At 36.8% G+C, this 19,636-nt stretch overlaps 1 protein-coding gene across 7 annotated transcripts in view; it reads left to right on the top strand.

The window, feature by feature from the left end:
- ampd2b (adenosine monophosphate deaminase 2b) overlaps nt 1-19,378 on the top strand; it is a 29,841-nt gene extending 10,463 nt beyond the window's left edge. For 2 of the 7 annotated variants that reach the window (XM_084389317.1, XM_084389320.1), the window contains 17 exons: nt 8,908-9,032; nt 9,126-9,256; nt 9,484-9,552; nt 9,638-9,746; nt 10,106-10,295; nt 11,631-11,757; nt 11,874-11,963; nt 12,307-12,436; nt 12,563-12,757; nt 13,996-14,127; nt 14,240-14,403; nt 15,165-15,291; nt 15,730-15,893; nt 16,099-16,219; nt 16,478-16,651; nt 16,758-16,868; nt 18,380-19,378. In XM_084389317.1, the coding sequence (XP_084245443.1) occupies nt 8,908-9,032; nt 9,126-9,256; nt 9,484-9,552; nt 9,638-9,746; nt 10,106-10,295; nt 11,631-11,757; nt 11,874-11,963; nt 12,307-12,436; nt 12,563-12,757; nt 13,996-14,127; nt 14,240-14,403; nt 15,165-15,291; nt 15,730-15,893; nt 16,099-16,219; nt 16,478-16,651; nt 16,758-16,868; nt 18,380-18,592 (2,372 nt within the window). In that variant the 3' untranslated portion in view covers nt 18,593-19,378. Of the gene's footprint in view, nt 1-1,111; nt 1,185-8,907; nt 9,033-9,125; nt 9,257-9,483; nt 9,553-9,637; nt 9,747-10,105; nt 10,296-11,630; nt 11,758-11,873; nt 11,964-12,306; nt 12,437-12,562; nt 12,758-13,995; nt 14,128-14,239; nt 14,404-15,164; nt 15,292-15,729; nt 15,894-16,098; nt 16,220-16,477; nt 16,652-16,757; nt 16,869-18,379 lie in introns of those variants that run through there. The other 5 variants (XR_014625438.1, XR_014625437.1, XM_084389321.1 and 2 more) reach the window with 5 other exon arrangements.
- The last annotated feature ends 258 nt before the right edge of the window (nt 19,379-19,636 follow it).

Genomic DNA, 19,636 nt, shown 5'->3' with positions numbered 1-19,636 from the left:
ATCAGATTGGCTGTATCTCGTATTGCAAAAAGGTAACACTTTACAATAAGGTTCAAAAGTTAACATTAGTTAATGTATTTACTAACATGACCTAACAATGAGGAATACATTTGTTACAGTATTTATTCACCTTTGTTAATGTTAGTTAATAAAAATACAGCTGTTCATTGTTTGTTCATGCTAGTTCACATTGGGTTAACTAATGTTAACAAATACAACCTTTGATTTTAATGACGTATTAGTAAATGTTGAAATTAATATGAACTAAGATTAATAAATGCTGTAGAAGTTTTGTTCCTTCTTAGTTCATATTAAAGGGTAACTCTCGCCAAAATTGAACCTAGGCTCTTTTTGTTAATCTGCCCGAGTCAAACTTTCGTGTAAAGGCATAATTAGAATGGAAACGCCACTTTTAAGATTGACCGTATTTTCGTTTTCGGTCAAAATGCCTTTTGAATGGGAGTGCTTGAGGCACTTCTATGATAGCATCAAAATCGCTACAAATAAAAGCAATTGGTCTCCAGAGGCTCACAAAAACCTCATCAGTGCAATCTTTGTCTCTTTCTCTGATGTCTTCATCAAAGCCCATTTCCCCTAAAAGAGGAGCAGAATTCAGGGATGCTATTGTTCCCTCTGATTAAACAGAAACGTCTCTCAAACCCTCTGGACACACGACAGAATCATTAACACTCTATATGGGTTTCTAGTGCCATACAATAGAAACCCAGTAGGGTTCATACAGTGGTGGTTTGGTGACAGCTCCAGTAATGATAAACACATTATCTCGATGCTTGTTTAAATGGGCCAGATCTCTGATCAGACATGTCCAATACTAGTTTCTGCAGTGACCTCTATTTCGGCTTCCGAGGGAGACTCTATTTCTCTATCCCTTTCTCAAAACATCCTCCAGCATTTTCGCTTGCACTGCAGTCATGCTAACGCGTCACAGAGCTGAAGGACAGGGGGGTGTAGAGAGATCCTGTTGAGCCCATTCTGTCCCAGACACAGCAGTGATGCTGTTGAGCTCCCCCTGCCCCTGAAGTCCAGGTGGTACGGTCCAGCCATGTGTCAAGGATATTTAAATGAGAGGGGGATGACAGTGGCCAGCCCAGACAGCTGGCAGGAACCAGGAAGAGGAGGGAGGGGAGAGAGTGGATGCTTCGGCTCCATCAGCTGTGTTTACTGTATGTATGCATGTATGTATGTATGTATGTATGTGGGACAGATTCAATCACAAGACTATGTATGTGAGAGAGTGAGTGAATGAATGAGACACGTTTTGCTGGAGATGTGTGTTAGTTTAGAAAGTGTAGCTTTGTGTTTGCCATTTGTCTCTCTCTTTTTATTCTGTCTGTCTTTCTGTCTTTTCTCTCTCTGACCTGTTTTAGGAGAATAACAGCAAGAGTTTCCTCATATCCTTTCATGTAGGACACTTATTTGCTTCTATGTCTTTTCATTCTGTTTCTCTCCATCTCTAAGCCCTCAGCTGTGTTGCTGTCAGCTCATGTTTTTCCTTAGGGAGTCGTGTGTGTGTGTGTGTGTGTGTGTGTGTGTGTGTGTGTGTGTGTGTGTGTCTCGCTGTATTGATTGTCCTCCTCAGTATCTCAGTATTGTCCTGTTTTGAAGGTGTTGTGGTCAGCGCTGTGTTTCACGGATGACAGATTAAGTGGACGGCTGAAAGAGTAATAGAGAAGGATGCTGCTTTTGTGTATGAGTTTGTGTGTGTTCAAGGGAAAAGAGGTTATGAAGCTTCCAAACCCTTCTGGAAATCCAGTTTAAGCTGGTAAATGTGTTTTTGATTTCTACATTTCTGGTTTCTAACGGGTCTACACTTGGAGATTGTCTTGGACCAGCAACAAACCAGGTGGTTTCAAGCTTGGGTTTGGTCAACCAGCTAGAAAACCATGTTCCAAACCGGAGTTTATTAATCTAAAGTTATCACCGCATGAAAAGCTGTGGTAGTAGTCGTGTGATTTCACATTAACCTTGAATGTGTTTTATAGTTTTATATACTAAATGGTGATTGGTCATGTCAGGTGTTAACTTAGCAAACAAAGGGATGCAACATCAGGTTGCCGTGGCGACAGTGACGGGCCCTGATTGGGGTTAGCGAGGTAACTGTAATCCTCAGTGTGGCTCAGTTTTGCTCAGGATTTCATAAAGTATGTCAGTCAGCATTAGCAGCAGCTGCTAATATCATTTTAGATCACACATCAGATTTCTTTCATGTAAGACTTCTTTCAGCTTTTGCGTATATATAGAACATTAACGGCTTTTTAGAAACTGATCTAAGATAAGCTTTTGTATTCTGAGAGATTTCATAATCAGAACTTTTGTGATAATATATCCCGTTCAAAAGTATGAGGTCGTTAAGAATTGTAAAAATGTTTTTGAAAAGTCTTTTATGCTCTCTAAGACTGCATTTATTTGATCAGTAAAAACAGTAATATTGTTATTACAATTTAAAATAACTGTTTTTATTTGAATATATTTTAAAATGTCATTTATTTCATTATATGCAGTGTCACATGATCCTTCAGAAATCATTCTAATATGCTGATTTACTGCTCAAGAAACATTTTTACAGGATTCTTAGGTAAAAAGAAAGTTCATAAGTACAGACTTTATTTGAAATGGAAAACTTCATATATCTTTTGATCAGTTTAAATGCATTCTTGCTGAAGTATTATATGACTTTTATCTTACTGACCCCAAACCACGCTTGTGTAAATAGATATATTGGTAACACTTTACAATAAGGTTCATTAGGTAATATTAGTTAATGTATTAACTAACATGAACTAATCATGAGCAATACATTTGATACTGTATTTGTTAACTTTGTTAATGTTAGTTAATAAAAAATAGCTGTTCATTGTTTGTACGTGTTAGTTCACAGTGCATTAACTAATGTAATATTAATAATAATAAATGCTGTAGAAGTGCAGTTCATTGTTAGTTCATAACTAATGTAGTTAACTAATGAAACCTTATTGTAAATTGTTACTGATATATTTTATAGAAAGCATAATACATTTAAATAAACGTAATAAATAAATAAAAAGTAGCCTAATTAAAATGTACTTAATTCAAAAATAAAAAACTTAAAAATGTAACAATGTAACAATTAATCAAATACGAAATACACACAAACAGATAAATACACCAAATTACAGAGGTGATTACACAAAGGTGTAACGGGCCCGATCTTTGACCTCATCTCATGTGTCATTGAGGCAATGGTCTAGTGCTGTTCTTATCTCTCAGCTCCATATCTCACTACACTGATTATTCACTTCTCCCATTCATAAATATGTGACATTTATAGACCCTCATTCTAGAATGTTTACCATCAGAATCAATAACTCCATTACACGTATTTTGTAGTTGTGCATCGCAGTTGAAGCTCAGCAGGAGAAGTTAGTTGTTGTTCTGCTTTGCCGTTTACTGTATGTGGGGATCCTGTGTATAAAGGGGATGGTGATTATGTAACTAGCATGAAACTCCCAAAATACACCGGGAAGATTATATACAAGCCAGTGGATATATCAGTCTCCCTTCTGGCTTTACACGCACATCAAAAATCCTGACAAAATCTCTTGCGATATTAATCTTTTACAACGTGCTTTGTTAGCTTGCAGATAAGTGAGAAATGTGTAGGCTGTGATTTATGTGAAGGTAAATGGTATGTGTGAGAAAAGGAGAACGTGATTGTAAGTGTGGGTGCACGTGGTAGTGCGTGCATCTCCCGCTGTGTCTATCTGTGTTGGGCGATAATGAACTGTCATTGTCATAATTAGTTCACCCATCTGGGCCTGTGAAAAGGCCACCAAGATTTCAGCGACGAGTTCATCTCATAGACGATCCTGTCGTTAATCACCTCCAGTAAACTCCCTGATAAGTACGTTGCACATTAACTTTTCCAGAACAGTAAAACGATGAGCAGAAGAGCCCTAAAGTGTTATGTAAACTAGTAGAATGAGGGTTAGTATAACTTGACTCAATTTCGGCAACTATGGGCACATCCCGGTGATACCAAACTTTAAATTATTTAGTTCTGCTCCTCTCGTTTTTGTTTGAGCGCTGTGTGTAATTACACTGCGGTGGTTAGTAATTAGTACTTGAGTCTAAGCAGACGGACGACAATTCCTACTTTCAGCAGGGAGAACGTGTGCATTACTTCAAATGGCATTATGGTAACAAAGGCTTTGTTGTTGCGGTTATGAATAGGAATCATGGTAAAGCTCTAGAAAAAAACAACAGACTCCAGTCCCTAAAGGTGTGGTATAATGCCCTTTTCACACAATGTAAAAAGAAGTCTTTGATGTCCCCAGAGTTTTAGCTCAAAATACCCCACAGATGTTTTTATATAACTTTTTGAGGGTGAGCAAAAACGCACCGTTTTTGTGTCTGTCCCTTTAAATGCAAATGAGCTGCTGCTCCCCGCACAGAGGGCGGAGCTACAACACCTCCTGTGTTAGCAGCTTCGATTACCTCACACAGACATGCACTGAAAATTTCAAAAACGTTTAGCCTTTTATGTTCAAACCGGAGTGAGAAAGATGGAGAGACTCAAGAAGTGACAACATGTAGACAACATTTCTGAATGGTTAGTTGATGAATTTATGTAGCTTATGTGTAGTTATCTTCTAGTCGTTGATATTCTGTCTTGATAATCTATAAATTCCGGGGCGGGCTTTATGTCAATTTTAGGGTTCGTGATGTCACTTACCCGGAAGGAATGTTGTGTAGGCCCTACCAGCCGTTTGCTGTAGTCCTTAAAAAGCAATTTCTTTAAAAGAAAATATCTCCCTTTGATTTGAAATATGAGTGTCGTAACTTTGCAAATGTTGTTTTTGCTCAAACAGCAACATTACACACTAACTAAAGTTAGAAAAATTAAATCATAATCAACCACCCCTTTAGAGGGTGACTCAAGTTTGTTTACTGAGAAACTATTGTATCCACAACATCTACTGTATTTAGGCAGCCAAATAAACTACTCAAACTGAGAATCATATTTACTGTCACTGCACATTTAATGTGAATCAGTCTGGAATGCTTCTTTTTATTCTTTTTAAACATAGAATTGATATGTTAAGACATTTTCTGAAGTATTTTTCTTCTTGTCTTCCTTGACAATAAAACATGATCAATTTACACTACTGTTCACAAGTTTGGGTTTGGTAAGATTACAGTGAAAACAGTAATATTGTGAAAACTTATTGCAATTCAAAATAACTGTGTGCTATTTGAATATATTTTAAAATGTAATTTATTCCTGTGATGATCACATGATCCTTCAGAAATCATTCTAATATGCTGATTTGCTGTTCGAAACATTTTTTGTTCAGTATTGAAAACTTATGCTGCTTACTGTCACTTTTGATCAAGTAAAAATTCTACTGACCCTAAACTTTTGAACAGTAGTGAATTCCTGAAAAACAAAATTTTGTATATTACAGTTTTTCTCGATTGCTTAAACACTATAACCAGGCTTTTGAACTCAAATTTCCAAACCATAATGCCATTGATCAAAAAGCACACCCATTTCCATAAACTATAAACACTATTCCCTGTTTTGACACGTGAGTCAGATTTGTTGAACTGTCACTGCAAAACTCTACACACAAATCCCTTCATTTCTCATTGCCTAGACCAGTGGTTCTCAATTCCAGTCCTCGTGACCCACTGCTCTGCACATTTTGTATGTCTCCCTTATTTAACACACCTGAACCAGATCATCAGCTCATTAGGGGAGACTCCATGAACTGAACTGAGTGTGTCAGATAAGAGAGACATACAAAATGTGCAGAGCAGTGGGTCACGAGGACTGGAATTGAGAACCACTGGCCTAGACCATGTTGTCATAGAAAGCACTAGCATTCAATATTGTTCACTCAAGTCAGCACAGCTTCAGCTCAGTTAGCACACAATTACCCAGGTGGAAACACTAAGAGTCAAAATTGAACACACATCAATCAGATCCTTCAATAGATAGATAAAAGGGCCCAAATCAGTTTATTGAGTTTTGGAACAATGGATCCAGAAAAACATGAAGGAAGAGATCGAGGATGGATAAGAAGGAGGAGGAGGAAGGGCAAGGGCAAGAAGACAAGCAGTCTCAGATGAAATTCAAGCCACTCTAGTTGCCCATGTCTTTATCAATGGTATGACTATGAGGGAGGCTGGGCTACGAGTAAGGCTAAATTTGAGTCGCTTTACCGTCGCCTCGAGAACCTTCAGGGAGGTGTGGTGGCAAACAAAATTCTATCACTGAATAAGAGACAAACATTTTCAATAGTCTTTGATGAGGTTTATTTTCTTGCAAGAAAAGGCCAGCAGTCGGACAGTCACACAGAGTGAAGGGAGGGCATCCTTTCTCCTTTATAGTCTTGACTCCCAGAATGTTATCTTTCTAGGCCAATGATGGTATTTCAACCATATGTGGAACATTCTTAGACTTGTTCATCATATTGTCTCCTTGAGTGGAGGCCCTCCTGTCATGTACCAACATTCTTTACCATTCCAATACACTTTCATATTACAATAAGGTTTGTGTGTGCTCTTTTACTGTCATATGATTGTCATATGATGGTCACACACATCTTAAGTAAATATGAAAAAAGAAAATTAGAAAAAAAAAAAAAAAAAAGAGTAAAACAGACCTTTTTTTTTTTTTTTTTTTGCATTGTACTGTGTACATGAATGAATAAAAATGTGCCAATGTATCCATTGGTTGTGTATTTTGTGTTCATCATGTGAAAAGGTTTGTGAGGGGGGGAACCACAAGCAACATAACTTACCAGTTTTGGAAATGTTGTTTTGAATTTATTGCACCAGTGTGTAAGACTATGTTGTAGTGTGTGTGATTTTGAGGGCTTGTGTGTCCTGTCTGAGGGCAAAGTTTGGTTTTTCAGCAAGAGTGAATGGTTTTGAGTGTAGAGCTTCATTTTGACCTGAAAATAGGATGTTTGGGGAATTGGGGGAGACGTTATGGATTTGTGTTTACAGTTTTGAGAATACGAGGCATAGTTTCAACAAATGTGTTTAAGCAATCGAAAAAAAACTGTAAGATTTGACATAATCTTGAAAAGTAAAAAAAAAATATATATTTTAAGAATTGAATATATTATATTTTTTCTAATTAAAAACTACTTTAAAAATATTTAATAATGTATTGCTATTCTGGCAACATGCACTAATATGTTTTATAAAATACTATTTTTGAATACTATTTTTTTGTATAGTGCAGTGTCTAACTCTAGTACAGTACAGTGTTGATGAAGTGGTTTAATTACTATATATGAGCAATTCAGTTCTGTAAAACTATAAGATCAAAATAACAGTGATTAACAAGCACATACTGTAAACTGTATGCACTGCAGATTAAGAATATACAGCAAGGGTTTTAAACTACGAGAGTAAATGGTTAATCTGCTATTATGAAAGAGTAAAAAGCCTCATATTAAGTGTAGCTTCCCATAGTAATGGATTTATCTCAGAGTTAAAGTGGGAAGATTCAGCTCTTCTTAGTAAAACTGTGATGAATGTGTCAATACACTAATGCTGAATTCAGGAAACAGCTGTTATCTGTATTGTAACTACTGCAGATCTACTGTAGCCCACAGGCTAGTTTGCTCAGCTGCGTACTGTAACTGCATTGGTATTGCAAACTGTTTTTGAGATTTACTCCATTTTCAAATCTGCAGGAAGTTTATGAATTCTGTTGATAGCTGTGCCAGGGGAATCTGTTTTTACTTAGACTGTTTCCTGTGTGCCTTAACAGTGGGACGAGATGTCCAGGTCTCTGCAGTGCAGGGACTATAGACAGGGCTGCTTAATTATTCATCAGGCTTATGAATATTTGAGTTTAGGAAGATTGATATCACTCACGGGATGGAACTATGGAACTCGAGCAGAAGGGTCGAGCTTCACTCACTGCGAAAGTGAAAGTGTTTGAAAGCATTGTTTGTGAGGCAAAATATTATTGTGATATTAAAATGTTTCTGATGATTAATCACTTGAGAAAGGAATGGGAAATCTTACTTTATTATACTTTTGGCTTGCATTTCACAGCAAAGAATTTTGCAATCAGTATTTTTGTTCTGTTTTCATGTAAAAAGTTTGGAGTCAGTAAGATTGCAAGGATGTATTGAATTGATCAAAAATGACTTTTACATTGTTACAAAAAATATATATATTTTAAATAAATGTTGTTCATTTTAACTTTCTATACGTGAAAGAATACGTAATTTTTAGAATGAATTCTGAAGGATCATGTGACACTGAAGACTAAAGTAATGATGTTGAAAATTCAGGAATAAATTACTTTAATTATTATGGAATAAATTATTATTTTAAAATCACATTTTTACTGTTTTTACTGGATTTTGTTTTTATCAAATAAATGATATGCTTGCTGAGCATGAGACTTTCAAAAACATTAAAAATACTTCAACCCCAAACTTTTGAATGATATAGTGTATTAATATCTAATAATTAATATCTTATATGTTACTTCAAGTAAATTGACAGTTGAAATTGAAAGTGACAGTACTAAAATTTGTGTTGGCACTATAAGCATTTGGTCTATACTTGCCCACAAGTTAAGTGTGCACACTAAGGCCAGCACACACTCACATACAAACTCATGTCCTCCCACCTGAATGCTCCATAGTTTTGTAAGACAAACAGTTGTAGATTTTGACAGCTTTCTGACCCCGCTCTTCAGAAAAAGCAGAAAAACAAGGCTAAATAATAGTATGGATCACAATGTATTGCATTTATTCTTAAACATTTATCTGCAAAATCAAAATGTTTTAAAGCCAAATCCATATCCAGCCAAGCCATATTTCAGGCCATATCTGTTGAAATGTAAAAATCTCTTTCTCACGATCTTCCTAGTAGATCTCCGTGTTGGCCGACACCTCCTCACATCCCAGCATTCCTTGCCTGGCAACCCTGTAGCCAAGCACGGCCACATTGATCTGCGCACATCCATGGATGGCAAATATAAAGAGATTGCAGAGGTAAACAAAGCAGAAATCTCAACAATCATGCTGCTTGAATGCATTTTTTTGTTTCTGCTGTTATGTAAATGTGTGCTTAATGCGTGCGTTTAGGAGCTGTTCTCCCGCAGCCTGGCTGAGAGTGAGATGCGGAGCGCTCCATATGAGTTCCCTGAGGAGAGCCCCATTGAGCAGCTGGAGGAGAGGCGGCACAGACTGGAGCGGCAAATCAGCCAGGATATCAAGTACTACATCCCATCATTCATCATCAAACTTAACCATTAATAAATAGCATCTGTAGTTCTCATCAAACATTTTTCTTAATAAGAAATCCTTAACATTGAACTTATCTGTGTTTGTAACTTAAAATAACACCATTTCCTTAGACGAATATTAGTCCAACATTCACTGCTCTGTATGCACATGTGACCTTTGACCCAAAGTCAGTTCATTAAAAGTCTTTTCTCTTGAGGTTTGAGCCTGATATCCTACTGCGAGCCAAACAGGACTTCATGAAAACAGACAGTGCAGCAGATCTGGAGTGAGTGCCTTTTAAGATGTCATGTGATTATTCATACGAGACCCAGCGTTTGTTAGCTAATACCAGCATCTCCTCTCTTTCTCAGGTATATGAAAGAACAGAGCCAGGCGCCCAAAGAGCTCTATCCCGAGAGAGAGCTCGTCCCTGAGAGAGAGTATCAGAGAGTCGCGATCTCTGGAGAGGAGAAATGTGGGGTAGGAACAGCTCCTGTTTTTAATTTTCCCGTTTTGTTTGTTTTACAAAACACAAGATGTTGTTGACAGAACTGAAGTGGACACTGCAGACATTATATAAACTCCTGAGGGAGAACCAAGTTTCACACATTCACACACACACAAACCCCAGAGGGAAACATGAGCTGACAGCAACACTGCTGAGGGGTTTTCACACTGATGGAGAAATATTAGTTAAAACAGGGAAAAACAGACTATTAATAACAATAAAGATAAAACATTTAGCTTTTTATATTTTTTTAGATTGACAAATCTGTACCTCTGATGGATGGATAGATGATTTCTATGCAGACTGTTTAAGTGAGTCTTCTTTTTCCCAGGTTCCTTTCACTGATCTGCTGGATGCTGCTAAATGTGTGGTCAAAGCTCTCTTCATAAGAGAGAAGTACATCTCTCTGTCCATGCAGAGCTTCTGCAGGACCACAGAACGTTACTCGCAGGAGGAGCTGGGTGACCGACCCCTGGACCTCAACACCTATGAGGAGATGCCTGAGTCCTCTGTGTCTGCAAGTGGGTTGAACCAGAGCTTTCTGAAGGAAATATTCAGAGGGTTGTGGATTTATGTTCAGGAGGAATCAGAATTTTATAGCCAAATTGGTTTAATTGGTTTCCAATGTACAGTAAAAAACTAAACTAAAAAAACAACAACTATAGAATAGAACTAAGCTATAAACTAACTATAGAACTATAGAAGAGACACACTGGATTGATCTGCATTTGGGAGAGTAGAAGGTTTTAACGTTTTCATGGAATCGTCTTCAGTTACTACAGAAATAACTGAAAGCAGGTGCTCTGGTTGCAGATGCAGCATGTTTATGAACCACACATGATCAGTTAAACCACAGCACAAATGTATTTCTACTCATTAAAGCAGTATTTCACACCAAACTGAAAATATTCATCATTACCGCCACAATGACAAAAAGCACAATAATAGTCATTCATACGTACGACTCGAGTGTTATATTCTGAAGCCATAAAATGGAACAGAGTGAAATTATATTTTTATATAGAGGATCAGTGGAACAGAGTGAAATTGTTTTTATGCAAAATGTTGAGATTATGCTTTTTGACATTTTGACAGCCTCAGTCTTCATTCACTTTTTATTATATTGAGAGAAGTGGCCAGTATGTTCTTCAAAAATTCACTTTTGTGTTCCATGGTTTGGCGATGGACATGACGTGACATGACGGCGAGTAAATGATGACAGAATTTAGTTCAGTCAGGACCACTTCGCCAAGTATGGATAAATAGATTTATTGCGATAATAGCATACAGTTAGTGTTGGCGGTATAGATCTGTTCTGGGCAAAACTCCCACGCCTGTCCATGCAGCTATGCCTGGATAGAACGGGAGAGCAGCAAGGCAAACCCCCCATGGGGTACAGAACAGAACCAGTATATGCATGATTACAATTCTCAATTACATGAGTTGAAATGAGCAATTACATGTGAAATACAATATAAAATAAAAATTTGCCAAGATTACACTGTAAAGAGAACAAGTGATCAGAAAGATGAAGGTTTGTTAGGAGGAGTTGGGGTTGGAGGAGGGAGTTAAGATGCGAGCAGCAAGCTAAGAGGGAAATGCTGAAGGAGTGTGAGATTTAAGTGTGCCGCTGAGATAGATGTCGACACCGGATTGGACCACGTCACGAACAGCTGGCTAATAGCTGATGCGGGCTTGGCTGACGTGGCCTGCCTGAACTAACGCGATGCTTGATTTTTGGGGAAATTATTATTATTTTCTTTAGTTCCAATATGTTTCATAGTTAAAAGAGTTTAAGAGTTCTGTATGATCAGTGTGCAGTTACAAACTGATTAGTACATCATCTTACCTCACAGGTGCAACAGTCCACCCACCTGTGTCAGAAACCCACCCCTATGAGGGGTTTGACCCTGCCAACATGCCCCCTGGGTTGGACTACACCTGCAAGATGGTTGATGGTGTTGTTCATGTATACACCCATAAGTAAGACGACAGAGTTGCAAGTCCCTAGAATTGAGTTGGCCTAATTGTTGAATTTTTATATATACTGTATATATTTCTCTTTTCTTTAAAAAAATTTTTTTTGTATTGTCTATCAGTTCCTCAGAGCTGGATCTGCCATACCCAGACCTGCAGGAGTACATAGCGGATATGAACATGATGATGGCGCTCATCATTAACGGGCCAGTGTAAGTTATACTGCACACCATGAGGTTTAGTCTATTCTGATGCAGCAGATCCAGAAGAAGATGATCAAATCACTGATTGAAACGGCTTATTCTGTAAATGTGAGCTGGTCCCTGAGTGAGCTGCTTTGCTTGATTAAAAATCATTATGCACTGACCTCAGTTTGAACCTGTGGATGAAATGTAAAAATAAACCCATCCTGAAAGGGATAAGTCCAGTAATTCATTTGTAATGTGAATAATGTGGCAAAGAGTGGTTAAATGTGTTCCCCAAAATAGCCAGAACTAGTCTGATCTGGTTTAGGTTTAACATATGGATTTCTAATTGTATATTTTTTCCCAACAGGAAATCTTTCTGCTATCGCCGACTGCAGTACCTCAGCTCCAAGTTCCAGATGCACATTCTCTTAAACGAGATGAAAGAGTTGGCGGCACAGAAGAAGGTCCCTCACCGTGATTTCTACAACATCAGGAAGGTCTGCTGTCCATTTGTGTGAACGACCACTAAATAAAGTATTTTGAGCTAAACTGTAGTGTCACAGAAAAACCTGATTATTTGACCTAGTAATGTAATTCTAGCTATTGACATTTCATTTCTTCAGGTGGACACACACATCCATGCCTCATCCTGTATGAATCAGAAGCACCTGCTGCGCTTCATTAAAAGAGCCATAAAGAAATACCCAGGTGAAATCGTCCATGTAGAACAAGGCAGAGGACAGACCCTAACTGAGGTGTTTGAGAGCATGAACCTGACGGCCTTTGACCTCAGCGTAGACACTCTGGATATGCACGCGGTAAGAAGTGTAGTTACACACATGACATAAATGGTCGGCACACCACAGCTCCAAAAACTAGTCATTTATTGACCGATTCTTACAAAGGTAACGTTTCGAGCACACAGGCTTATTCTGGTTAGGCAAAACTTTGCCAGTGATGTGCGTTTTGTTTTTGTGTTTGGAAAAATACTTTACCATCACTAGCAATTACACATAGTAATACTAATTATTATTAATAATAATAATAACAACAACAGCATATACTGTACACTACTGTTAAAAAAATTGGGGTCAGTAAGATTTTTTAAATGTTTTTGAAAAAAGTCTCACCAAGGCTGCATTTATTTGTCAAAACTACAGTAAAAAAAAAAAGTAATAATGTGGAATATTATTTTAATTTAAAATAACTGTTTCTATTGAAATATATTTTAAAATATAATTAATTCCTGTGATGGTACAGCTGAATTTTCAGTGTCAGATGATCCTTGAGAAATAATTTTAGTATGTTGATTTGGTGCTCAAGAAACATTTCTTATTATTATCAATATTGAAAACAGTTGTGCTGCTTAATACTTTTGTGGAAACCATTGTAAAAACAAATTAGGAATCTTTGAGAAAAAGAAAGTTCAAAAGAGCAGCATTTATTTAAAATAGAAATCTTTTGTAGCATTATAAATGTCTTTACTGTCACTTTTGATCCAATTAATGTGTCCTTATTGAAAAAAAGTCTGAATTTATTTTAAAAAAAATTATTGACCACAAACTTTTGAAGGGTAATATTTGATATGTTATATCTTATTGATATAAAAAAATATATATAAAGTGACTATTAACAAAAATATAAAACTGAAATAAAATATTGGACTATAAAAGAAAAGGAAAAGTGTTTCACACAGTATATGCCAAGGCAAATATCAATTGGGTGTTCCAAACTTCTTGGGTTTGTGTGGGATCTAGGTCACTCTCACTAAAAATATGTTGCACAAGCTTAGTGGACTTACACTTTGGTGAGAACTGAATAAGCTGATGAATGAACTGTTGTTCTCCACTGAATGCAAACTGTGGCACTAAATTAATGTTCCATGTGTATAAAAATCTTTAATAAAAGAGATTTGTGTGTACATTTTATGTGGGAGTAAGTAGGCTACACTGGGGAAAATGTTTTTATTTTTTATAAATTGATTAAATGTAAATATAAATAATAAAAAAGAAAATTTGCTATTTTAAATATTTAAAAAATTCTGTCTTTCCCACAGGACCGTAACACATTCCACCGCTTTGATAAATTCAATTCCAAATACAACCCCATTGGAGAGTCCATCCTCCGAGAAATCTTTATTAAGACTGACAACCATATTGAGGGGAAATACTTCGGGCACATAATCAAGGTATGGCTGTTCCTTATAATCTTTGAAATTTGCAAAACAAGCATGTTGATGAATTCGGTTTCATATGGTTAAGTGCGCCCCCTGCTGACAGTTGTATGTTGGTGCGTTTCAGGAGGTTATGGCAGACCTGGAGGAGAGCAAATACCAGAATGTGGAGCTGCGTCTCTCCATCTACGGCCGCTCACGAGATGAGTGGGATAAACTGGCTCAGTGGGCCGTCAAGCACAAGGTTTATTCTGATAATGTGCGCTGGCTGGTGCAGGTGCCACGGCTATTGTGAGTACTGAGCGTTAGGAAAATCAATGTAAAGTGGACATCTACTGTAGGCCTAATTCTTTTATAAAATTAAATATATATATATATATATACACACTACTGTTTAAAAGTTTTGGATCAGTAAGATTTTAAAAATGTTTTTAAGGCTGCATTTATTTAATCAGAAACCAAATAAAACAGTAATATTAATACAATTTAACATAACTGTTCTATATTTTAGAATGTAATTTATTCTTAAGATGGTAAAGCTGAATTTTCATTACTTTAGTCTTCAGTTGTCACATGATCGTTCAGAAATCATTCTAAAATGCTGATTCGCTGCTCTAGAAATATTTCTTATTATTTTTACTGTCAAAAACAGTTTTAACAGTTTAATATACTTTTGCGGAAACCGTGATACATTTTTTCAGAATTCTTTCGATGAAAAAAAAGTTCAAAAGAACAGTGTTTATTTAAAATAGAAATCCTTTATAACAATGGAAAAGTCTTTAATACCACTTTAGATCAATTTAAAGTGTCCTTGCTGAATAATAAAATCTTAAACAAAATTAAATGAATAATAATAATAAAGATTTACTGATCCCAAACTTCTGAACGGTAGTGTATATTATTACTAAATTGAAAAGCACTTAAAATTAAACACCTAATTAAGTAGACTTGTTTCCAAAATGAATACCAATATTTCCGCTGTACATGAAATATACATTTCAGACTAAATTAAAAGCATAACTAAGATAACAGGTGGTTTATTTCCTGTGCAGTGATGTGTACCACACCAAGAAGCAGCTCTCTAACTTCCAGGAGATGCTAGAGAACATTTTTATGCCTCTGTTTGAAGCCACTGTCAATCCCAGCAGTCTCCCACAGCTGCATCTCTTCCTGCAACATGTGAGTGAACCTTTTGCCATGTGATAAAGCTAGTTTTAATGCAAAATTATTGGTAACTGTGCTACTGTGGAGAGAAGGCTAACACATCTTCTGAGTGTGTAAATATTCAAGGTATGATTAACTGCCCAGTTTATTTACAATAAACATTTGTTTTAAATTTTACACTTCACTAACTTTTCCACATTAGAGAAAGATGTGGCCTAGTAATCCAAAGTTTCAAACCCTTGGCTCATACATTTATTATTGTCCCTATAAAAAGACTATTGTTAGATGTTTTAGATAAGAAAGTGTCTGCCATTAAAGTTTAACTTTTAACAGTGGATAAATCACAAGTAACTCAAATGTCCAACTACCCTGTGTAACTTCAAATTAACACAACCAAATGATCAACAAGTATGGTCACAGTTTTATTATATTGTGAGCCTGAATGTTCTTCAGGTTGTCGGGTTTGATAGTGTGGATGATGAGTCCAAACCTGAGCATCACATCTTTAACCTGGACAGTCCAAAACCTGTGAACTGGACGGAGGAAGACAATCCTCCATACTCATATTACCTGTACTACATGTATGCAAATATGACTGTACTCAACCACCTGCGCAGGTAACTGGTGCACCCAAGTACTTATTTTGCTTACCACAATACATTTAAATACATTTAATGAATTAATGTACAAATTTACTTAAGAGATTTATGGCACGCAAACCACTAAATGAAAACCTTCTTGTCAAAACCATTGTGTAGGCTACTTAATATAAACGTTTTTTAGCTCCACGACTGTTTAAATGTCACTCATCTCTCCCAACAGGCAAAGGAACATGAATTCGTTTGTATTACGTCCGCACTGTGGAGAGGCAGGGCCTATTCACCACCTCGTGTCTGGGTTTATGCTGTCGGAGAATATTTCCCATGGCTTACTTCTGAGAAAAGTAAAGACACCGTCTGAATCACAGTTGTACTTGGAAATCTGTTCTGCTCGGATATAAAGAATGTTCTTATTTTAAATATACATGATTGTGTTCTTTGTATGTGTTAAAATCATATCGTTACATAACATAAATGTACAAGTTTTGACAGAACAATATCGGTCACGTTATATATATATATATATATATATATATATATATATATATGTAAACCCCTTGCAAACAGTCAAGAATTGATCAGTGTTTGTGTATTTCCGTCAGGCTCCTGTACTGCAGTATCTGTATTACCTGGCTCAGATCGGCATTGCCATGTCCCCGCTCAGCAACAACAGCCTCTTCCTCAGTTACCATCGAAATCCTCTACCTGAGTATCTGTCCAGAGGCCTCATGGTGTCTTTGTCCACTGATGACCCTCTGCAGTTCCACTTCACAAAGGTTGCAAGCCACACCATACCATCAAATATGATTTTTTTTCCCCCATAGCTGTTATTTCTTGAGTCAGGTCTGTAATATGTTTGACCTAGTGTGTGTGGTTGTTCAGGAGCCGCTGATGGAGGAGTACAGCATCGCTGCTCAGGTGTGGAAGCTGAGCTCATGTGACATGTGTGAACTGGCCCGAAACAGTGTGCTCATGAGCGGATTTTCTCACCAGGTGATCACATCTCCACTTACACCTCTGTCAGCAGCAGCACAAGTCATTTTCAGTGAAATTTAGGTGTTCGTAGACAGTAAGGTTACATTTGTTAACATGAGTTAATGCATTAGGCACCATGACTTAACAACAAAAACACACTTTAAAAGTGTATATTAATCTAGATAATTGCTACATACACAAAAGTACTCAATAATTTTTTTTAAATTCATCAAAGCCCTGTCTGTGAAAACAGGCCTAAAAGTATTAAGCCAGGATTAGGCCTTAGTTAAAGTAAGACATTTAATTAGCTTTTATAAACGTGCCTTAGAAAAAAACATTACTGGTATGCATCTTGAGACGAAACAATGGCACTGACTTATGTTAAGATATGTCAGTGCAAGTAACTTTCAGTTAAAACTACTCAAACATGCATTTAAGTCTGAGACTAGTCTTAAGCCTTGTCTGTGAAACCAGGGGTTAATCAGCAAGAATGCAAGAAAGTGAAAATAAAGATATTTATAATGTTACAAAAGATTTATATTTCAAATGCTCTTCTTTTTAACTTTCTATTCATCAAAGAATCCTATAAAAAAATGTATTATGGTTTCCTCAAAAATATTAAGCAGTACGACTGTTTTTAACATTGATAATAATAAGAAATTCTTCTTGAGCACCAAATCAGCATTTTAGAATGATTTTCGAAGGATCATGTGACACTGAAGACTGAAGTAATGTTGGTGAAAATTCAGCTTTGCCATTACATTAAGACATTACATTTTAAAATATATCAAAAGATAAAACAGTTATTTTACATTTGTAATATTTCACAATATTACTGTACTGTATTTTTGATCAAATAAATGCAGCCTTAAAATAGCACTTTTGAAAAATCACATTTATGTAGATTAATAAATGTTGTAAAAATTGTTCATTGCTAGTTCATTGATACCTAACACATTAACTAATGGTAACAAATTGAACCTTATATTGTAAGGTGTTACCTATTTTTTAAAACTTGTATACGGCACAGTAGTTCTCAACTCAAAAAAATGATTTGTGTTCAGCAGGGAAAACAATAATTTATTCCTAACCGAAATTCAACTTAAGGACTTCCAGCTTTTAAAATAGAGGATAAATTCTTCTTATACTTTTGTTGGCTGTACATCCAAACACAATAGTATTGTGACACTAGTCAAATTACAGTAGCTAGATGCCAGTATGGGCAGATTGCATAACATGCCCTTATTCTCTGAAACCCTGACCAAATCCACAGTGTGTAAAGAAAATATGGCCTGGATTACATTACATTACAGCTTCTCTTGCATTGAGGATATTTGTGGGCTGCCCACAGTATGTTCTGTGTGGAGAATCATTGGCTGCCATTCAATTTTGTAGTTTTGGTACAGTGTTTGGTCACCACTTGATGCTCACTGTGCATCCTGAAGCCAAACCACTGAAACAGACCGTTAAAATACAAGGAATAAGAGGGAAAAGCATCTGACTAATGCATCCAAATGTCCTGTGTCAAGGTGAAAAGCTGCTGGCTGGGGCCGCATTATCTGAAAGAGGGGCAGGAGGGCAACGACATCAGACGCACCAATGTTCCAGACATCCGTGTGGCGTACCGCTTCGAGACTCTGTGCGAGGAGCTGAATCTGATCACGCAGGCTGTGCGGTCAGAGGAGCTGGAGGTTGAAGAGCAGGGCTCCCTGTGCATGGCTGCAGGACCGGCCAGACGTTAGAGGCATCACACACTTTCAATTATTCAACAAGTGCAGAGTGCGAGCGAAAGGTGAATCGGGGAAATCTGGGACAGTCATACTAAGTTTGATTCCATGGGTGTTTATCTAAATACCTTTTTTTAATTTGTATTTATTTGGGTATTTGCTAGAAATGTACTGTAGTTATTTTAGTTGTGGAACGCAGGTTTAAAGTCCTTGCAGCAAACAGAATTGCACAGGAAACGCCAACATTATGTTTGACAAAAGCACACGTTTTGCAGAATACCAACTGTGAAAACACACTTACAGTGTCGATGAAGGCTCCAGCAACCCACAGTCAAGCTTCAGGAGTCTCCCCCTCTGTCACTGTGGACCTTACACTGTCCATAACCTTCAGTCCAGCATGAAGATCAGTGGTGTACACCGTCATAGATAATGAACCGTCATTTGGTGTTGCTTGTACACTTGTTCTGAACACTAACAGCCATAAGCATTGGTTCTTTGGCTATTCTGTGTGAGCTCAAGTACCTACGCACATCTCTGTCATGAGCCATCATAATCATGTCATTTTTAAATGGATTATTTCCTCCTTTACATTCTTGGTTTTGACAGGTTCTGTTTTAATGTGTCTTTTATTGTGATATTATTTATTTTCCAGTGGTTATCCTTTGAGTCATTTAGCCATTTTTATTTGTGTTTGTAATTGAATAATTATTAGCTATTTATTGTAAATCAGACATGATATCAAAGTGAAATGTATTTTTTTCTGCTTTCTCTATCTCAAAATTAAAATATTATAATTATGGGAGTCTGTGGATTTAATATTGCATGTAAACTGTTCACTTTATTTTTCAATGCAGAAATAAGTTATTTGTGAATGTGCAACTTTGGATTAATTTGGGGCAACTCGAAGAATAACCATGTAAATGGATAAACGATGTGACAGTGTGTTTATAATTATGACAATTTGAACAAATACCATTTTGCTGCATAACTGACTGCTGAAGTACGATTAATGAAAACTGTCAGTGAGTGGCAACCGCTATGGTGGCAACCCGTGTGGCC

The sequence above is a fragment of the Rutilus rutilus genome, assembly GCF_951802725.1.
Source record: "Rutilus rutilus genome assembly, chromosome: 19".
Classification (NCBI taxonomy): Eukaryota; Metazoa; Chordata; class Actinopteri; order Cypriniformes; family Leuciscidae; genus Rutilus; species Rutilus rutilus.
Note: the sequence above shows the minus strand (reverse complement) of the source record. Positions and strands in the feature narration are given on the sequence as shown.